General features: G+C 45.3%; 1 protein-coding gene across 1 annotated transcript in view; it reads right to left on the bottom strand.

The window, feature by feature from the left end:
* TTC5 (tetratricopeptide repeat domain 5) overlaps positions 1-2,088 on the bottom strand; it is a 221,672-nt gene extending 219,584 nt beyond the window's left edge. The window contains exon 1 of the mRNA XM_078652608.1: positions 1,966-2,088. Coding sequence (XP_078508734.1) covers positions 1,966-2,001 — 36 coding nt within the window. The 5' untranslated portion in view covers positions 2,002-2,088. The remainder of the gene's footprint in view (positions 1-1,965) is intronic.
* Positions 2,089-18,789: the final 16,701 nt, after the last annotated feature.

Raw genomic sequence — 18,789 nt, 5'->3', positions numbered from 1 at the left:
CACAGAAGAGCCGAAAGAGGCCGGAGGAAGCTCCGGCGGAGCTGTGGAGTTGCGGGGCTCCCGTGGTGGAGAGGGAGCCCCGTTTGTGCTTACGGCCTTGTGGAGGCTGCATCGAGGCCCCGAGTCCCAGAAGCAGATCCGTGATGCCGTCCGCAAACGTGTTGTTGGCTGCGAGGCTCTCGTCGAGTGAGCGAGAGCCCCGGCGTGTTCCCGCATCAGAGCAGAGCCCCCCCCCAGTGATGGCAAGAGAGGCCCGGGACTGCCGGTGAGTGGGGGCTCTGATGGGACTTGGTGGGGCTGCACCGGGGCACATTGCCGGTGCCCGGCCCCAGGACTAGGACTTTGTTGAGAGCTGTTGCATCCCTGCATCGGGGAGGGGACAGTATTAGTTCTTTCTTGTCTAGAGCCTCATCCCCTGTTGCAGAGATAGATCCCAGAGCTTGGTCATCGGGCTCACCTGATCAAGAGGGCCTAAGGGCACGCCCCAATAGAGGTTGGCTTGAGTGGGCCAGGAGGGAACAGAGGCCTAGGGAGCCTTCATTAGATCACGCACCAGTGTGGAGGATTAGGCTCATGTTCATGGTTTAATGCCTAACATTGCTCTATAATGTGTACACCCTGATGTTTGATACCCCTAGTTTGATGGTAGAGGGAGCCTAGTTGTTTCCTTACAGGTGTTCCTGGTCTAGGAGGAGGGCCCCTACCTGATATTACTGTTGGGTGAGGTATGTTCTGCCTAATGTTGGTCAATAGGTTGGCCTGACGTGTTATTCCAGGCCCTTGGTTAATGGGCCAGCCGTGCTGATTTATTACAGGTGCTCCTATTTATGATGTACTGTGAAGCCCTGATGTTTTTCCCTTACAGGGGTTGGGTTGGCGTTATTGTGCATGATGTATACCTATGCTAATGTGGTATTTTGCAATTACAGCCCTCCCCTAAGGATGAGAGTCTGAGTTGGCCCCACCAGATTGGCCCCAGATCTAATGTTATTTTGATCCCATCCTTTTTCCTTTCAGCATGGACTTATAGACTCAGCCCTTATTTCCATGTAAATAATCCCCCCTCTATACACTTGGCTCTGGCGCCAATTGGCGCCCTGTTGTGACACTACTGTTTTGCATTTTATTTTGCCTTGCAGGTTGGAAACACTACTAAACTACTTGTCTTTTTCCAACTCGAAATGGTGTCCTGCTTCTTTTGTGGTGTGCCTGGTGCGTCGTGTGTGGGTACTGCGTGAGTGCTTCACATGTCCTCGAAGTTTGGCCTGCCCGCTTGGTCCGTGCTACCCCCCCTTTGAGATTTGGGCAACCCCCATTTCTTACAGGCCCATATTACGTCTCTGGTCTAGAGTGTTGCAGTTCTTTCCATAGAGCCCCAGTACAATCTCAAGAGCTGTGGTTCTGTTAGGAGTACTTTGCTTCTTTCCGGCGTACTGGCATTCATTTATCCAATGCTACGCTGTGTGGCTAGCCATGTTGTTCTGTTCGAGTGGTGTGTTACTACTGTCATTCGTGGATAAATATTGTAACACATGGTGTGCTTTGGTCTCACGTGTTGTGCTTTGGTCTCACGTGTTGCGGGGGGGGCTCCGCTGTTAAACGATGCTCGCAGTTGTAGGGGTTACATCGCCACCGGAAGGCGTTTGAAGGGGACAATAGAGCTGTTGTCATGTTGTTATAGTAACACAAGCCTTAGACAACAGACTTGCACTTGCTTACAGCGGTGTATATGTACAAGTGGCTGCATGCGTTTCATGCACAGGAGAACTACACAGAGCGGGGGTTCAACGCTGTAATCACCCCCTGCAGGTGACCATGTACCTTAGCAAGAATCTGACCACCACCCAAAGGTGAACATGAAGCGAAAGTATGTATCTCTTTATGCAGCGGGTTCAAGGATCCCCTGGGATGCACGAGGGCTGTTTAAGCAGAACCTGTGCACGGGGGCTCAGCGGCACTGAATACCTGCAATCCGCGCTCACTTTCTGCCTCTTCTTCCATCCTCACTCAATCATCAACCACTTCCTCCGATCTCTCGTCTCCTGGATACCCATAGAGGATCATGTAGATCGGCATTACTGGGACCACAGCGACCTCTAGTGCATGGGAGGTCTACAGTCGCTTCTTCAGCTGCCGAAGCATTGTTGACCGATTCGTAACTGATGCAGCCTCACCACGGTGTTAAGCTAGTCGATATTTATTTCTAAAATAATGTATCTACGTAATATATTTATGTATGCATATATTTAAATATGCACACATCCATTCAACGCTCGTTTTTTTATGTAGACCTTAAATACTTATCCATTTATCTGCAGCTTTAAATGTTTCTGTATAATTGTTTGCATGTCTTTAGCGAGTTGTTAGGAAAAGTGTTTTTATTTTAACTTTGCATTGAGGGTTCTATGGTGTGTGCAAGTGCCTTGAAGGCTCATTGGAAGCAGGAAGCTGAAGTTGTAGCTGCATACTGCACAGTTACATTTACCAACGGTGCTACAGCGCCAGTTACATTACCCAAAGGTGCTAGAGCGCTTTATAACAGAAAAAATTACCTTCCTTAAGGTAAACATATACAAATCAATATATACGGCATATGAGGTTTTTAATCTAGTTGAAAGAATGAGGGCAAATAATAGCCAATGTTGAAAGTAAACAAAAAGTAATGTTGTGAAGAAGCCATTTTTTTAAAAATGTGTTGTGAACAGTTGCGATTAAAACAGAACCAGTACACGGACAATGACATCCTCAGCAGGCGGCCACGTAAATACCTACTGTATTTGAAACTGTAACAAACCAGATCCTGTAGACCCTAGTGTTAGAACGAATGCTTCCTGAGTAAAGAAGGACAGTGATTCACTCTCAGGCGGGAAGACATTGCTCAACCACCTGCCAGCAAGCTGGTTTCCTTCAATCAGAGGGGGTGTTTTAACTAGATCTGCTCCCCCGTCGGTTTGTGCCTATATACATGAATGGGTTCTACCTACGCCCGTATCTTTCCCAATTGATCACATTTTGGGCTGTTGTGGGGGTGTTTAGTTACCTGACATTTCATAAGTTGGAGGCTTCTGACTGGCTGAATCCTCCGTGGCCCAGGGTGCCAGTACAAAGTCCTCTGACAGGAGGTCACAGGGGCCTCCATCGTGTTGTCTCTGGATGTCTTGGTGTCTCTCACAAGTCTTGACCCGGTTTCCTTGCAGACTGACGGACCTCTATTGATTCTGGTTGCTATAGCCCAGGGTCATGAGCTGTGACATCACACAGGTGATGACATCACAATGTCTGCCATCTCAGATGGTCTGGGGAATGATGAAAATCGGGGCCTAGGAGGAAGCTCCTTTCTTGAAAGGTTTTTGCAGGGTGATTCAGACTTTGCCAGAGTTGTTTTTCAACTTGAAGTTGTTCATTTTTACACACTTATGACGGAGATGGTTTACGGGCCTTTAGAGTGTTAGAACTCTTAGCAGGGGGGCGTGGCTTGGACGGCAATGTGGACGGTCGTCTGAGTCCGTCGGCTCCGCAACCCTGAGGACAAACAACCCCGCCAAACGAGCCAAACCCAACCTCAAAGCACAGGAACAGGTGGGGGAAGACCCGGGCAACAAGGAAACAGAACGAGCAAGAGAGGGGAACAGCCACAACACAGAGATATCAGCCCCGCCGTCCACCACTGGGCAGCAGCAACAGGGAGATAAGATGGCGCCCTGAAACATTGGAAACCCGCAGGAACGGCGCTGAACAAAGAGTGAACTAAGGGGCATCACACCTCTTAGGCTCCGCTGCCTGGTGTTTGAAGGCGGTGACCGGAACCAAAAAGCGCACCAAGCGACAAGTCATCCAAAATACCCAGGAAAAGGAGGTGTTGAAGCGGACTACCCTGGCAAGCGGCACAGTTTTCACAGCGAGCAGAGCAAGTGGCAGGTAGCGACAGAGAGGCCCGCTCAACTGCAAGTCTACCGAAAGGGAGACCCGCCATCCGAGTAAGGGTGGACCGGAAGTTGCTGCTGGGAAGAACGCCATTACCGGAAGTCTTCACCGACCCAGGCAGGAAGTGACGGACCGGACGGGCCGGAAGCGGAAGGACGGCGTAACCGGAAGCACCACCGGCTGAGAAGTAAGCACCGAAGCCAGCTGCGCGGTTCTGAGCCCCCCGATCCAGACGAGATACAGGAGGTAAACCGCTGGGAAGAGACGGGGAGGAGCTCTGGCCCCGCGAGGCACACTGTGCACAGACACCGCAGGCAACAGCGCGACGGGGGGAGGCCAACCCGACCGCGTAAGGCGTTGTGTAACCACAGCCAGATAGCCATCGGGACAAACACCGAGAGACGCTGCGAGCCTGTACTAGACCCGGTCTCACGGAGGTCAAAGCCACACAAGAAGGCGCCCGACAGCGCTGGCCCGGCAGCCTCCGAGCAGGAGAGGGGCGCGCCTAAGTGGTGGAAGTGTGGGGAGATACAATTAGGGAAGCAAAGAGACCATTCGACCATCTCTGTCCGCAAGGTGCACAGCGCACGCTAAACAAACACAATCTACAAAGCATAGAGCTCTACAACTTCCTGAAAATCAAAGTGGCAATCAGGAAGGCGAACCTTAACAACCGGACACCATCACTCATACAACTGGCAGCCAGTCTCAACACACTAGGACACCAAGTAGCACACCTCTACAAAACACTCCGCCCCAAAAAGACCAAACTCAATGATAAGCTTACAGATTTCTGGGGGGGCGCAGCAGGAAAGGAACTTAGCGAGACCGAGAAAGCGGAACTATGGAGATCAACTTCTAGGAAAAAAATAACTGCAACGCTAAACCAGACCAAATACTGGCTAGTACACAAGGCGTACTGGACACCAGCCCGCCTGGCCTCCTTAGGGATCCGAGAGAGTGATGCATGCTGGAACTGTGACAGAGAGAAGGGGGACCTAGAACACCTGCTTCTCAGCTGCCCTAAGATCAGGGGATTCTGGGATAGAATTGGGGCACTTATCAAAGAGATCACAGGAGTAGCCATGCACATAGATTTCCCAAGTCTAGTCCTAGGTTTTACATCCCCGGCCATCACAACAAAAGAGGAACGCGACCTCATTGACCTACTGCTGACGGCTGCAGTCAAAATAGTCCTAAGTAACTGGAAGGACACCTCAAAGGCTGCGCCCCAGGCATGGCTAAACTGGGTCACGTTCCTAAGGGGGGCAGACAACATCACAGCGAAACACACGCTGAAAACTCATAGGCAGTCGAACATGTGGGAACCCCTTGACCTCTACCTATCCTCGCAGAAACCCCCATAGGCACGATTCTCGACCACCGCAAAGGGTCGCACCCTGCGGATCCACACGCCAACAAAAGGAAAACTAATACGCAAGGCTCCTCCACTCTTTCATTCTCGACTTCTATCCTCCGCTATCCTCTCTTTCGTCCGGGGCGTGGGTCAAGGACACCAACCGAGCTTCGCGGAGGGGGCGGCATAAGATGATGACAAGCTGGACTTGGAAACTGGACTTTGAAACTGACATTCGAACAAAGCCACGGAACGACGGTGGCCAACACCCCCCCCCCTTCCTACCTCCCCCCCGGCGTCTTTCTCTTTTTCTTTCTTTTGCCTTTTTCTCCTCCCTTTTTCCTCCACTCATGTATATTCCGTGCTCCATGTAAATATATATTTTTTTACACAATAAAAAATTACAGAAATAAAAAAAAAAAAGAACTCTTAGCAGGTCGGGGTAAACTAGGGTTGGCATGGAAGAATGTTAATTATTGGAAGACTGGCCTGGAAAGAAGTTTACTGAGGTCAAAATAAGACCAGAGGCAGAAAGGGTCTTCAGTCATTTTGCAATGTCAGGAGGAGGAGGTTTGCCTTGTGGCATGGGGCAAGAATCTCAGAGCACAAGCTGGAACATTGGAAGGGGTTGGGTCACTTCTTTTTAATTGGTAGTAGTAGTCTTGAAAGAGGCAGTAGCGGAGCTGGAGCAGGTGGCTAGTGCTACAGCTTTTTGCACTTATTTTTTCCTGCTTGGGGCAGCAACGGAGGCGGTCAAAGGAACAGTTAATTGGGCTGAGTAAGTGGTCATTGGACTGTTTTCAGAGGTATGTTGGGGTATTGAGAAGGTGTAGTTTCATCAGATCAATTGAAATATAAAGAAAAACAAATTTTTCCTCATTTTCTTCTTTTCCCTTTAAATTCATGTAAATTCAAATACTTTACATCTAAAAGAGCTGTGTCAGTGTTTAAGGGCATATGTTCTAATATTGGAGAAGAGGTATTAGAATGGAATTAATACGGATTAAAAAATGAATGTACTTTACAGTCATTTCCTTGAAATCCTCCATTTTCCAAAATGCACTAAGTCAGAAAGTATACTATGAGATTGTATTAAGATATAAACAAGGATATGTGCGATGATAAGCACTCTGAATTGCAAGTATATTTTTGATACTGATGTAAGCAACTTATATAGGAGGAATTAATTGTATTTGGAGATCTGAACATAATCTGTTAATTATTAATTTAGGGTGGGGTAATGTAGGGCAATGGCCCTTTAAATGGACACTCTGTGTGGCAGCACTCTATGGCCCAGTAGAAGGCTTCGGCCGAAACACGTAGGCCTATTTTTAGAGTATGATGCACTTTTGCTGAATAAAAAGAAAAATATAGAAAATAAATAGTGGTACTTGAAATATCCATTTTTTCCAGCTGTCCCACTTTGTCCTGTTTGCCTGAGTTCTTGGAAATTGGAGCTCTGAAGACGGATGGCGTGGCTGGTACCGAGGTTGGTTGTCTGTCTGTCTGTCTGTCTGTCTGTCTATCTATCTATCTATCTAGCAGGCCTAGAGTTGACCCTCTAGACCTGCTCAGGGGGTCCCACATGGATCTTTAGGCGCAATTTCTTTTTTTTTTTTTAAATAAAAAAAACACGGGTACGTGTATGATACTCGTACGCGGTGGAAAAGGAAAAAAAAACTAGAAGTCCGTTTTATTCTTAATTATGGCCCAGTAGAAGGCTTCGGCCGAAACACGTAGGCCTATTTTTAGAGTACGATGCACTTTTGCTGAATAAAAAGAAAAATATAGAAAATAATTAGTGGTACTTGAAATATCCATTTTTTCCAGCTGTGCCACTTTGTCCTGTTTGCCTGAGTTCTTGGAGATTGGAGCTCTGAAGACTGATGGTGAGGCTGGTACCGAGGTTGGTTGTATGTCTGTCTGTCTGTATGTCTGTCTGTCTGTCTGTCTATCTATCCATCTATCTAGCAGGCCTAGAGTTGACCCTCTAGGCCTGCTCAGGGGGTCCCACATGGATCTTTAGGCGCAATTTCTTTTTTTTTTTTAAATAAAAAAAACACAGGGTACGTGTATGGTACTCGTACGCGGTGAAAAAGGAAAAAAAAAACTAGAAGTCCGTTTTATTCTTAATTAGGTCCCAGGGGGCCAAATCCAGGGGGCAATTTTTTCTATAATGGGGCTTGGAAGTGTCCAACAGGAACAAAAGAATGAAAAAATAAACTAATGTCGAGGACTTGCTCCTCCTGCTTTCTGCGTTTTAACAGGTCAATAGACTGTTTCCCATAACACAAAAGTTTATTGCAATAAATGCATAGAATTTTAACTTTAGCAAAATCAGGATCAGTTTGTGGGTGTGGACTGCTTTCTGAAAATGCTGGTGCAGCAGTTGATGTGCTTGGTGCAGCAGCAGGTGGGTTGTCCTTCAACCTCTGTGTTGCAGCTCGAGCAAAGTTGTTGGGGTGTAAGTTCTTCACATGTCGCTCCATATTAGCTGTGCCAAAGGAGCATTTTTTTAGATGAATCACCCCTTGAAAGAGTTTAGAAAATTTTACAGGTTACTTTTGGAGCATTAACCTTTTTTTGCCCTTCTGGAAAAGTAAAAAACTGCCAAATTAGAGCTTCTTTCCTCTTCTTTGGAGGTTCTTCAGGAATGAATTATTCCTCTGAAGAATGGCTGGAAGATGAGTCCATTGCTGTTATTATGGTAAACTTCGTTCTATTTGACAAGATTCTCAGAAGAGATGCTTCTTCTTAGAAAGTCAAAGTAGAATTATTAAAATGGGACGGAAGTTTCAACAGTTGTAATACAAATTGTTATGAACCAATCAAATCTCTTCTTTTAAAGTCACATGGCTTTGCGTACGCTTACGCTGTGATTACGGGACTCTTACGATGTGAGTACGCATGACGTTCCACCGCAATTTGTGTAATTGCTTTTAAAAGTAATATAGGATTACTGGAACTTAAATTTTTTTTTTCATAATTATCCTAGATAATGTCTTCTGTTAGTATGTTCATTAAATACATAAATATATGTTTTTAAATAATTAAAAACATTCACGTCTTTGCATGCGGGGCGCCGTACCTGACGTCACACGGAAGCTTTGATGTGACGTGTAACGTGAAAGCGTATTCGTAGCGTATGCTGAGAATGATTAGCAGTACAAACTATGGTGCGATCACTCTTTCACTGTCAAATCAGAGCCCAGGGCGGGCTATGAAAATGGTTAGAAGTGGTCACTCATTGGAAATCTGATTCCGCTGTGTGGCTTATCCACGGTATCATAACGTTACTTTTTAGCCTGTTTAAGTTTGAGGTTTGCATGAAATACTATGCTATAGGCAGATATGGATCTTTAGGCAGAGCTTATCTCCATGAAGCTTGGTTATTATCATTTACATATAGGTGCCTGAGGGAGGGAAAAGAAGTCTATCTGAATGGCGAGGATTGCACATTAGCACCAGATCACTCCTTAATTTGTAGACACATACAATTGCATGGTTCTTGTAATCAAGATGCGCCTAATTTGGCCTGAGTTTTGAAAGGCACTCAGACACCAGCTATCATACCAACGTTCAGTTTAGTAGAAACGTGAGTTATTTAATTTGAAATAATGCAAATCGTTGTGCAATGTTGGCAGGCATCGCTTACATGATTACGGTAACTGAGCGTGTGGTTTGCTATAAAAAAGTTGTGTTAACTCCTCTGCATGAGAAGCTGGATGTTTCCATCTGGCCATCGATTCCGACCTTGAAAGAAGAGTCAACCAAATGAGCCGTATAAGAGCGCTATTGTCTCAAAAAGAGGTCGCTCTTACATCTGCTAGGGAAACATTTGTCCTTCATGTAGCAAACACCCGCACAGAAGTGCATGATTTATTAAATACAGACGTGCCCCTGCATTTTGGGGAGTTAATTCAGAGTATCTTTAATGCGTCCTTGACTACGGTGTTACCTTACTTTTTTAAAGTTAGAAGCAGTGGCCTTGTGACTTCTTTTCAAACTATATTTGGTGTCTTCTCGGCATTTTTTCATTCAATGTTTTCCAGCATCTTTGGTGGATTCCCCTTAATACTCGCATTAGTTGCCGGTGTGCTTCTATTAATTTGTTTACTTAAATATGGATGCACATCCTGCAGAACACGAGAATATGTCCTGGCTGTTTCTGCTCCGCAACCGAATACTTAGTTATTACGGAGCGCTGCCTCTGGCTACATTGAGTGCAGTTTATGGATTATCATTTCGATTCTCCTTTTTCACATGCGTTCAACCTGTCTTCCATTGTCTGAGCTGCGATTTCGACTGGGCCCTGGATTTGTGTCTCTGCTGTACGGTGTCTCCCAACGCGGATTATGACCAGCTGATGAGCCCCTTAGTGGTTCATGACTTGCTCTGTTCTGTCGGAGGGATTATGGCCTTAGCAGCGATACTTGGAATATTGGGACGTTGAAATGTTTTTGCAGCGGCGCATTACTTCTTGGCACGCAGTTACATTGAAGATGACCCGAGTTTTCCTCCGATGGTGATAGAGGCTCCGGTCGTTGAGGAACATCTATGTTCATTCTCACTAATGAACTGGATGGCTGAAATGTTTTCAGATGAGAACAATGACTTCCTCTTGGAGGCTGTTGCTACATACTGTGCATATATGCTGTTGGATTAAGACTCTTTGATTTTTCTACCTATTCTTTATTATTTAGTTACTGTTTTCTATCAAACAGCGAATAATTTTTTTAGCAAATTTGAACTTGACTCTGCTTTTCAGGTTTGGACTCTGCGTTCCTAATTCGCCCACGCTTATATCACATGCTTCGATCGAGGGTGGGTGTCGTGGGCTGAGCCTTGCACTCACACCGTGTTAAGTTAGCATGGGTTTATTAGAATCTTAAACGCCATTTTTGCTTTCCTGCTCTGCTTTGCACACGACACGCACTTGTGATATTGTTTAGAGAAGGCTGAGTATGTTGCTTCACATGAGAATAATTTGTTATGCTACATTTCTAGACTGCCTCGCTAGTTTAGTGTGTATAGTGAGAGCATGGAACATCAAGGTTATCTTGGATACTGTGTCTGCTATTCGGAATGATCCTCGCATGTTCGACCCATAACACATATGCAGCTGTGGCCCCCTCTGATACTGGTGCGTTTAATAATGTATTGTGGAGGCATAATTACCCGCAGTTGGAGAACATTTGTATCCTGACAGATTGCGCAGAACTCAATGTGATCCACTACTGCTGAGTACCAGAGTTATGGGTCCCCCCCATGTAATCCTATGAGACCTTCTGTAGTTATAAACTAACCTGGTAGGTAGGGAGGGTGAAATGTAGGTATATTTTAAATCTATTTCCCTTTAGCATTATAGGATGCTTTCTCCCTTTGTATTTTATGGAATAGTAACAATGCTGACAACCTTGTTTCTGATAATATGTTTGGTTGTATTATCTAAGGTACTGCACATGAGATTACGGCGTTAGAAATAAACATTTCAAACTTGCACATGTCTTTATTTACTCCTTGTTTTGGACTGGTGTAAAACTATAATGAAAGAGTGCTCTTTTTATCCACCTTACTTGAGGTAATCTAAGTCGCATGTTCTGGGTTGACTAGTCATTGGTGTTTTTGCTCTAGGACGAAGAACCAATGAGTCACTGATTGCTAGTCTGGTAGGGGGTTTGGGTACTAAGGTGTGTTTTGGTACACCGTATTTCACTGAGGTCCTAAGTCTTTATACACAGTTCTGTGTAGGAGCAGAATTCCTGCAACAGTAGTTACAACAAAAATGCTCGATAAAGGGCCTTGAGTTTGAATCAGAATATGAAATTGAAGAAAAATTGATAACCCCAGACAAGAAAGGGAGCAAGTGTGCAAATTTACAGTGCCTTTGGCCGGGGTAGTTGTTACAGTAAAAAGGCTCGATATAGGCCTGCACTTTGAATAGGAATATGAAATAGAAGAATAGTTGATAATCACAGATAAGGAATGCAGCAAGTAGTTGCGTGTATGTGTGGATGATGTGTTGATTGAGTGGAAGATGAAAAAGGTGCAAAATAGGAAAGGCTGGAGACACGCAAACTACCCACTGCCTTGTCAGTGAAGTGGATCTTTGGATTTCCAGCTCATTATACAGATAGGGTGTTGGAATCCAAAGTGGGAGCAAGAGAAATGAGTACCACATCTAAGGAAGCAAGCTAGTACATAAAGTACAAACAGTGTGCGGTAGAAAGGACGCAAGAAAGTGTGCAAATTACCCACTGCTATTCACGGGTAGTAGTTACCAAGAAGGCTGAATAAAGGACCTGCACTTTGAATTTGAATTAAAGAAGAATAATTGATAAGCCCAGCTAAGAAAGACAGAAAGTAGGTGTGTGTATTTGTGGATGATGTGTTGATTGAGCGGAAGATGAATAAGGTGAAAAATAAGAGAGGCTGCAGAGATGCAAACTTTCCATTTCTTTGTAAGGGAAGTGGGTGTTTAGTTTTCCAGTGCATATATATATATAGTTATATATATATATATATTCACTGAAAAAACCATAGGTTATAGACCATATATAGTTAGGAATTAGCATTTACAAAACCTTGAAAATTCACTGAAAAAACCATAGGTTATAGACCATATATAGTTAGGAATTAGCATTTAAAAAACCTTATTTTACTCACACAAAACCATTGAAATTCCATATATAGTTAGTTGCACTAACTATATATCGCGCACCCGCAATCCACTGCTGATCATGTCACATATTACATCATTCATGACATGGTCAGTGACATCACTGATGACAACATCCAGTGATTATGTGTTTCTATAAAGTTTAAATATGTTTTACATATTGAAGAATGAGTGGATGTATAAGTGTCTGAATGAAGGTTTTAGTAGGTGCGTGATTGACTGTATGAGTGAGTGATTAAATGCGTCTTACTGAATGCACGGGTTAGTGACTAAACTGTCTAAAAGTGTGCTTCAGTATGTCTGTTGTTGTGCAAGCTGCTGCACGTGTTGATCAGTAGCTATATAAGTAGCTATATGGGTTATTGATTGGTTGCACAAGTATTTGTATGGGAGACTGAGTGTGTGTATGGCTGGCTGGGAGGTGTGTGACTCTGTGCAGATCAATGTGTACTTGTATCAGTGATTCTATAAGAGAGTAACTATGTGTTAGTATATGTTTCAAAAATGTAAGGTGTTCTGTGTTTAACTGTATAGATGAGAAAATAGAAGTGTGATTGATTCTTTTCAGGACTGACTAGGTGTGTGAGTAACTCCATGGATGAGTGGCAGAGTGTGAGTGTCTGTATAGTTGTATGAGTGCATATGATAGTGTTGTAAAGATGAGTGATTGTATGTATGAATGATTGTATGAGTGAATGTGTGTGTAGACATAGGAATCAGTGAGTGCGTATGTAGTAACTAGTATTGGTGTGTCAATGGTTTCAAAAATGATACTCTCTATTTAACACTGGGTGTAACGGAGGTTATATTAGAGTGTGAGGAGATGCATTGTATTATCACATGAATGATATCATCAGTGATGTGATCATTGATGTCAAGTGAGATGTCATCAGTGATGTCATTTGAGATGTCATCAGTGATGTCATCAGTGATGTCACTGACCATGTCATGAATGATGTAATATGTGACATGATCAGCAGTGGATTGCGGGTGCGCGATATATAGTTAGTGCAACTAACTATATATGGAATTTCAATGGTTTTGTGTGAGTAAAATAAGGTTTTTTAAATGCTAATTCCTAACTATATATGGTCTATAACCTATGGTTTTTTCAGTGAATTTTCAAGGTTTTGTAAATGCTAATTCCTAACTATATATGGTCTATAACCTATGGTTTTTTCAGTGAATTTCAATGGTTTTTTAATAGCAAATATCATAAGCTGTCGAATGTCAAGTACGTGGTAAGTGAAAACATTTTCGTGTTTATGCACACTGATCTGCTTTGAATGGTGCCCCCCCCCCCCTCATTTCTATTAGGAGTACTCTCTCTTTGCAGATAGTGAAAGGTAGTTAACGCAGGTCTTTGCCCCCATTGTAATCCGTCGTGCCTGCTTCTCTCTCCATTTGATTGATTGTTATCCAAGTATTTACTGTTTTAGAATTAGTTCTCTTTGGTTCATTCTCTATTTACAAACAAACACAGAGTCGCAATACTCTGTTCAGTCTTTGCAGATAACGAAAAATCGTGTAAAAAAAAAAGAAAAGGAATCGAGCAAAATCAGTAGGCCACTAATGGGATCTCTTTTTGACCTCGCTAAAATAGAAACATTAGGAACAACCCCTCATGACAAATACAAAACTAGTGAGATGAACTGAACTCCACACAATGATGGCTGCAAAACAACTCGGCTCCGCCACCCACCCCGCCCAAAATAACGATAAAGAACGGCTGCCATGATTGGTTGCGGAATGACCACGACGGAGCTACGAAATGGTGCTGCTCTCATGCTAACCCCAGCTTTAGTCTGAAACATCCAGAAACACTGTAGACTACCAATTCGATCAGTTCCGGTAGCGCCCCAATGTAACCCGGTAGAGAAGAACTAGCTCTCCCCTCTTTGACTGATGGTTCTTGTTGCCTGTCCCTTCTGTTGTCATTTAACAGAACTATTTAGCCTGCTGAAAGGGGTTGTGTTCCGACCGCTGGTTGGTGGAGACATTTTGACTATATTCTGTACCTGCGTTGTCGCGTAATGCGTCATATGACGCGCCGCGTTAGCGCATCCGGAAGTCATCCGGGGCGCGCAGCGCGTAACGTAAGCATAACAAGTCATGTGACTTGTTAATAAAACTTTTCATTGGTTCATTTTACTTTTCTTATTGTAATGATGAAAGGCTTGGTCATATGACCTAAAAATTACGCTTTTCATTACTTCCGAACATTATTTTTTCTTAAATATATGTTATAATGTTCCAGGCTAATGTACTTTCCCGGAAATTTTACAACTGTCCTGCAAGTAAAATATATTCTTTTTTCGAGAAAAAGAGCGTTTCTTTGTCCCATGACGGAGCCGTTGAGCAAAAGAGGGTCGACCTGCTGTCTTAGTCGCCGATACGCCTGAATATGAGATTCTTATCGATCACTTTATGTTGCAGGAATAGAAAACACAACAGCCCTTGACCATTTATCTTTACTGCGTTCCTTCGTATTATACCTTTTACCCTTCATGTAATTGGTCTGCTTTATTTCACTTGCCTTTTAATGATTCTAAAACAGTCACTATTATTAAAAACTTTACCAATGTATATACTACTACCATGTTTTCTTTTAAAAACCTTTATTGAGAAAATTTCATTATGCAAATACGAGCCTATAACCACGTGGGCCTGCCACAGAGCAAACTGTAATCGTATATGATGAATAGACATTTACACTGTAGAGGAACGTAACGGGCGGGCCATTAGGTTGCAAGAACTAAGGTGTCTAACAGTTACGGAATCGGTGGACGTACATTTTATAATTAAAATACGACAGGGCCAGTTACAATAAAATTATCTAGATATACATTTGCGGGCAAGTACCATGGGTGACGTTAATTCGAACTTTCAACAGTACAGTAATCAATAACACATCAGAACTTAATATCAATAGGGATGTCGAAATATTCAATCAATTCTCGTCCCCGCCCGCCATGTGCTTCAAAACTGCATACGTATCTCGTGATTTCAAGGTTCTGCAACCAGTACACAACAAGGAGTTACGAGTCCCATTTATTCTGGCGCCATTTTGGGCGAGGACGGGCAGGTCCAGGATATAGTCAAAATGTCTCTACCAACCATCGACTATGATGATCTTCATATGCTGTATTTATTAGAGTAACACTCATCTGTCCACATGAAATTAATTTGCCACAATCTAAACATGTCATTTTAATCTTTCCAAAGTTCTTCTAAATATTTGGGACCGTTTCCCTTGCCTCTGAAGCTCTCAGTGCCACTTCTTTGATGAATGTACTAGCAGGTCAGGGGTTCTCCTCCAAATCTCTCTTTTATGCAGCACTATAATTAATTGGTGCCACCTCTCCATATGACGATGCATGGTATAGTTACCACAACTATATTTTTTTTCGGTTCCTCTGGAGAGTTCATCGTGGCAGATGAAGCGTGTAACGTACCGGGCATTTACCTTTTTTTGCATGTACAGGAAAGGAAAAAAAAATCGAGCGTCCGAGTTCTAAGGTGTCCCAGGGCCATTTTGGTGGACCAGGCCCAAATCCAAAGAACAGCCATCTCACAGGCTAATGGGGCGACCCACGCCGAGTTTCAGCATTGTAGTATGACCACACAAGTACAGCAACTTGCTAGACATCACCTCGGTGCCATCCGGATCTCGGCGCCCCACTGCAGATGAAGTGCCTCTCAACTATGAAACCACCACGGTGACATCCGGATCTTGGCGCGTTGTGCTGCCTTCGGCCTATTCGCACATCGGTCCGCTACTGACGCCATCTCACAGGCTAATGGGGCGACCCACGCCGAGTTTCAGCATTGTAGGATGACCACACCAGTACAGCAACTTGCTAGACATCACCTCGGTGCCATCCGGATCTCGGCGCCCCACTGCAGATGAAGTGCCTCTCAACTATGAAACCACCACGGTGACATCCGGATCTTGGCGCGTTGTGCTGCCTTCGGCCTATTCGCACATCGGTCCGCTACTGACGCGATCTCACAGGCTAATGGGGCGACCCACGCCGAGTTTCAGCATTGTAGGATGACCACACCAGTACAGCAACTTGCTAGACATCACCTCAGTGCCATCCGAATCTTGGCATCTCAACGCCTAGTGGTATCTTCCATACAAAAAATATTGTTACGCTGCCTTTGGCCCCATTCGCACATCAGTCCGCAACTTAGACACCACCTCGGTGCCATCCGGATCTTGGAATGTCAGCACCTTTTGGTGTCTTCTCGTCAGAAAATATTGTTGCGCTGCCTTTGGCCCCATTCGCACATCAGTCCGCTACTGACGCCATCTCACAGGCTAATGGGGCGCCCCACGCCGACTTTCAGCATTGTAGAATAACCACACCAGTACAGCAACTTGCTAGACATCACCTCGGTGCCATCCGGATCTCGGCGCCCCACTGCAGATGAAGTGCCTCTCAACTATGAAACCACCACGGTGACATCCGGATCTTGGCGCGTTGTGCTGCCTTCGGCCTATTCGCACATCGGTCCGCTACTGACGCCATCTCACAGGCTAATGGGGCGACCCACGCCGAGTTTCAGCATTGTAGGATGACCACACCAACTTGCTAGACATCACCTCAGTGCCATCCGAATCTTGGCATCTCAACGCCTAGTGGTATCTTCCATACAAAAAATATTGTTACGCTGCCTTTGGCCCCATTCGCACATCAGTCCGCAACTTAGACATCACCTCGGTGCCATCCGGATCTTGGCATCTCAGCGCCTTGTGGTGTCAGTCAGAAAATATTGTTGTGCTGCCTTCGGCCTATTCGCACATCGGTCCGCTACTGACGCCATCTCACAGGCCAACGGGGCGCCCCACGCCGACTTTCAGCATTGTAGGATGGCCACACCAGTGCGGCAACTTGCTACACACCACCTCGGTGCCATCCGGATCTTGGCATCTCAGCGCCTTGTGGTGTCTTCTACTCCGGAAATATAGTAGAAAATATTGTTGCGCTGCCTTTGGCCCCATTCACACATCAGTCCGCTACTGACACCATCTCACAGGCCAACGGGGCGCCCCACGCCGACTTTCAACATTGTAGGATGGCCACAGAAGTGCGACAACTTACTAGACACCACCTCGGTGCCATCCGGATCTTGGCGCGTTGTGCTGCCTTCGGCCTATTCGCACATCGGTCCGCTACTGACGCAAACTCACAGGCCAACGGGGCGCCCAACGCCGACTTTCAGCATTGTAGGATGGCCACACCAGTGCTGCAACTTGCTGGACACCACCTCGGTGCCATCCGGATCTTGGCGCGTTGTATTGCCTTCGGCCTATTCGCACATCGGTCCGCTACTGACGCCGCCTCACGTGCCAACGTATTTTCTCCGCATTTTATACCCTATGCCGCATAACAGGTCATGTGACTTGTTTATAAAACTTTTCATTGGTTCATTTTACTTTTGGTTTCCTAATGATGGAAGGCTTGATCATATGACCTAAAAACAACACTTTTCATTGGATGAAAACTTTTTTTTTCCCCCAAACGATGAAAGCCCCACCTTGTTTCTGGATGTTTCAGACTGAAGCTGGCGTCAGCATGAGAGCACCACCATCTCGTAGCTCAGTCGTGGTCATTCCGCGAGCAATCATGGCAGCCGCTCCCCACCAGAAGCCTGCAGGAGTCGGGCCCCCAAAACTTTTGATGAATTCTCAAGGCGAAGGGGACGCTTTCGAGAATGGGGTCCAAGACCTAGCAGACAAGCGTCCGATTTCCAAGGTGTCCCAGGGCCATTTCAGTGGACCACGCCCAAAAAGGAAAGAGCCTGCCGCCATTTTGAGAGTCCTGTGGCAGCCGCCTATCGCTGCACCGCAAGAGTGGGCGCAACTCAGCTGAATGGCGGATTTTGACACAGTGGACCAAAAGCGGACGGAATGGCAACTGAAACGGTAAAGGGGCGCCCCACTAAAACAGATGAGACTCCACCTGGAGAGGCCCGTTCACGCCGCCTCCCCCGGGGCGCTCCACGCCGTTATTCGGAGCAGCATTGTAGGATACCAAAACCAGTGCGGCAACTTACTGGACATCACCTTGGTGCCATCGTTCTGCTGCCTTGGAACTATTCGCACAACAGTTTGCTACTGATGACCCACCCCCCGCGACGCCCCACGCCGTTATTTGCTGGGTGGCAACTTACTAGACATCACTTTCGTGTCATCTAGATTTCGGCGCGTTCTGCTGCCTTGGAACTATTCGCACAACAGTTTGCTACTGATCACCCACCCCCCGCGACGCCCCACGCCGGAAATCTGGACGTTGTGCTGCGTTGGGACTATTCGCACAGCCGACCGCTACTTCGTTGTTTTTCTCTAAAAATGTTTATATGTTATTACTATTTTTGTTTTCTTGTATATATTTATAAATTATTAAAGTTTTATAATCTTACTACTTTGTCGGAGTGCTATATATTTTTAATGTGACACATAATTGTAAAAACTTTGATGTACAAAGAGTCATCCCTGGAATCTTCCGCTTCACGCTCGGTCCCCTCCCCAATCACAATACAGGATGGTTTTCAGATAATAGCAACGCTTCTGCTGTGACGGATCTCATCGAGTGTGGGCCTTGATCTACTATAACTCCTTTGAAGAGGGGTGATTCTTTACAGCTGTGGCCATAAACTACATCTGCAGGGCTAGCTGATAGCCTAGGACCGGCCTGGACAATCGGACACAGAGGAAAAGGAGTGTCAGAGGGTGCGGTAGTGAATAGGGCGAAAGGGAGGTGTCGGGCGGGCACAGGGTGTGATTCTCAGGGAAGAGCAGCGCAGATGGGGGGAGGTTTAT

This window comes from Lissotriton helveticus, chromosome 7 (genome assembly GCF_964261635.1).
Source record: "Lissotriton helveticus chromosome 7, aLisHel1.1, whole genome shotgun sequence".
Taxonomy (NCBI): domain Eukaryota; kingdom Metazoa; phylum Chordata; class Amphibia; order Caudata; family Salamandridae; genus Lissotriton; species Lissotriton helveticus.
The sequence above is the reverse complement of the archived record's forward strand: the minus strand, read 5'-3'. Positions and strand labels throughout refer to the sequence as shown.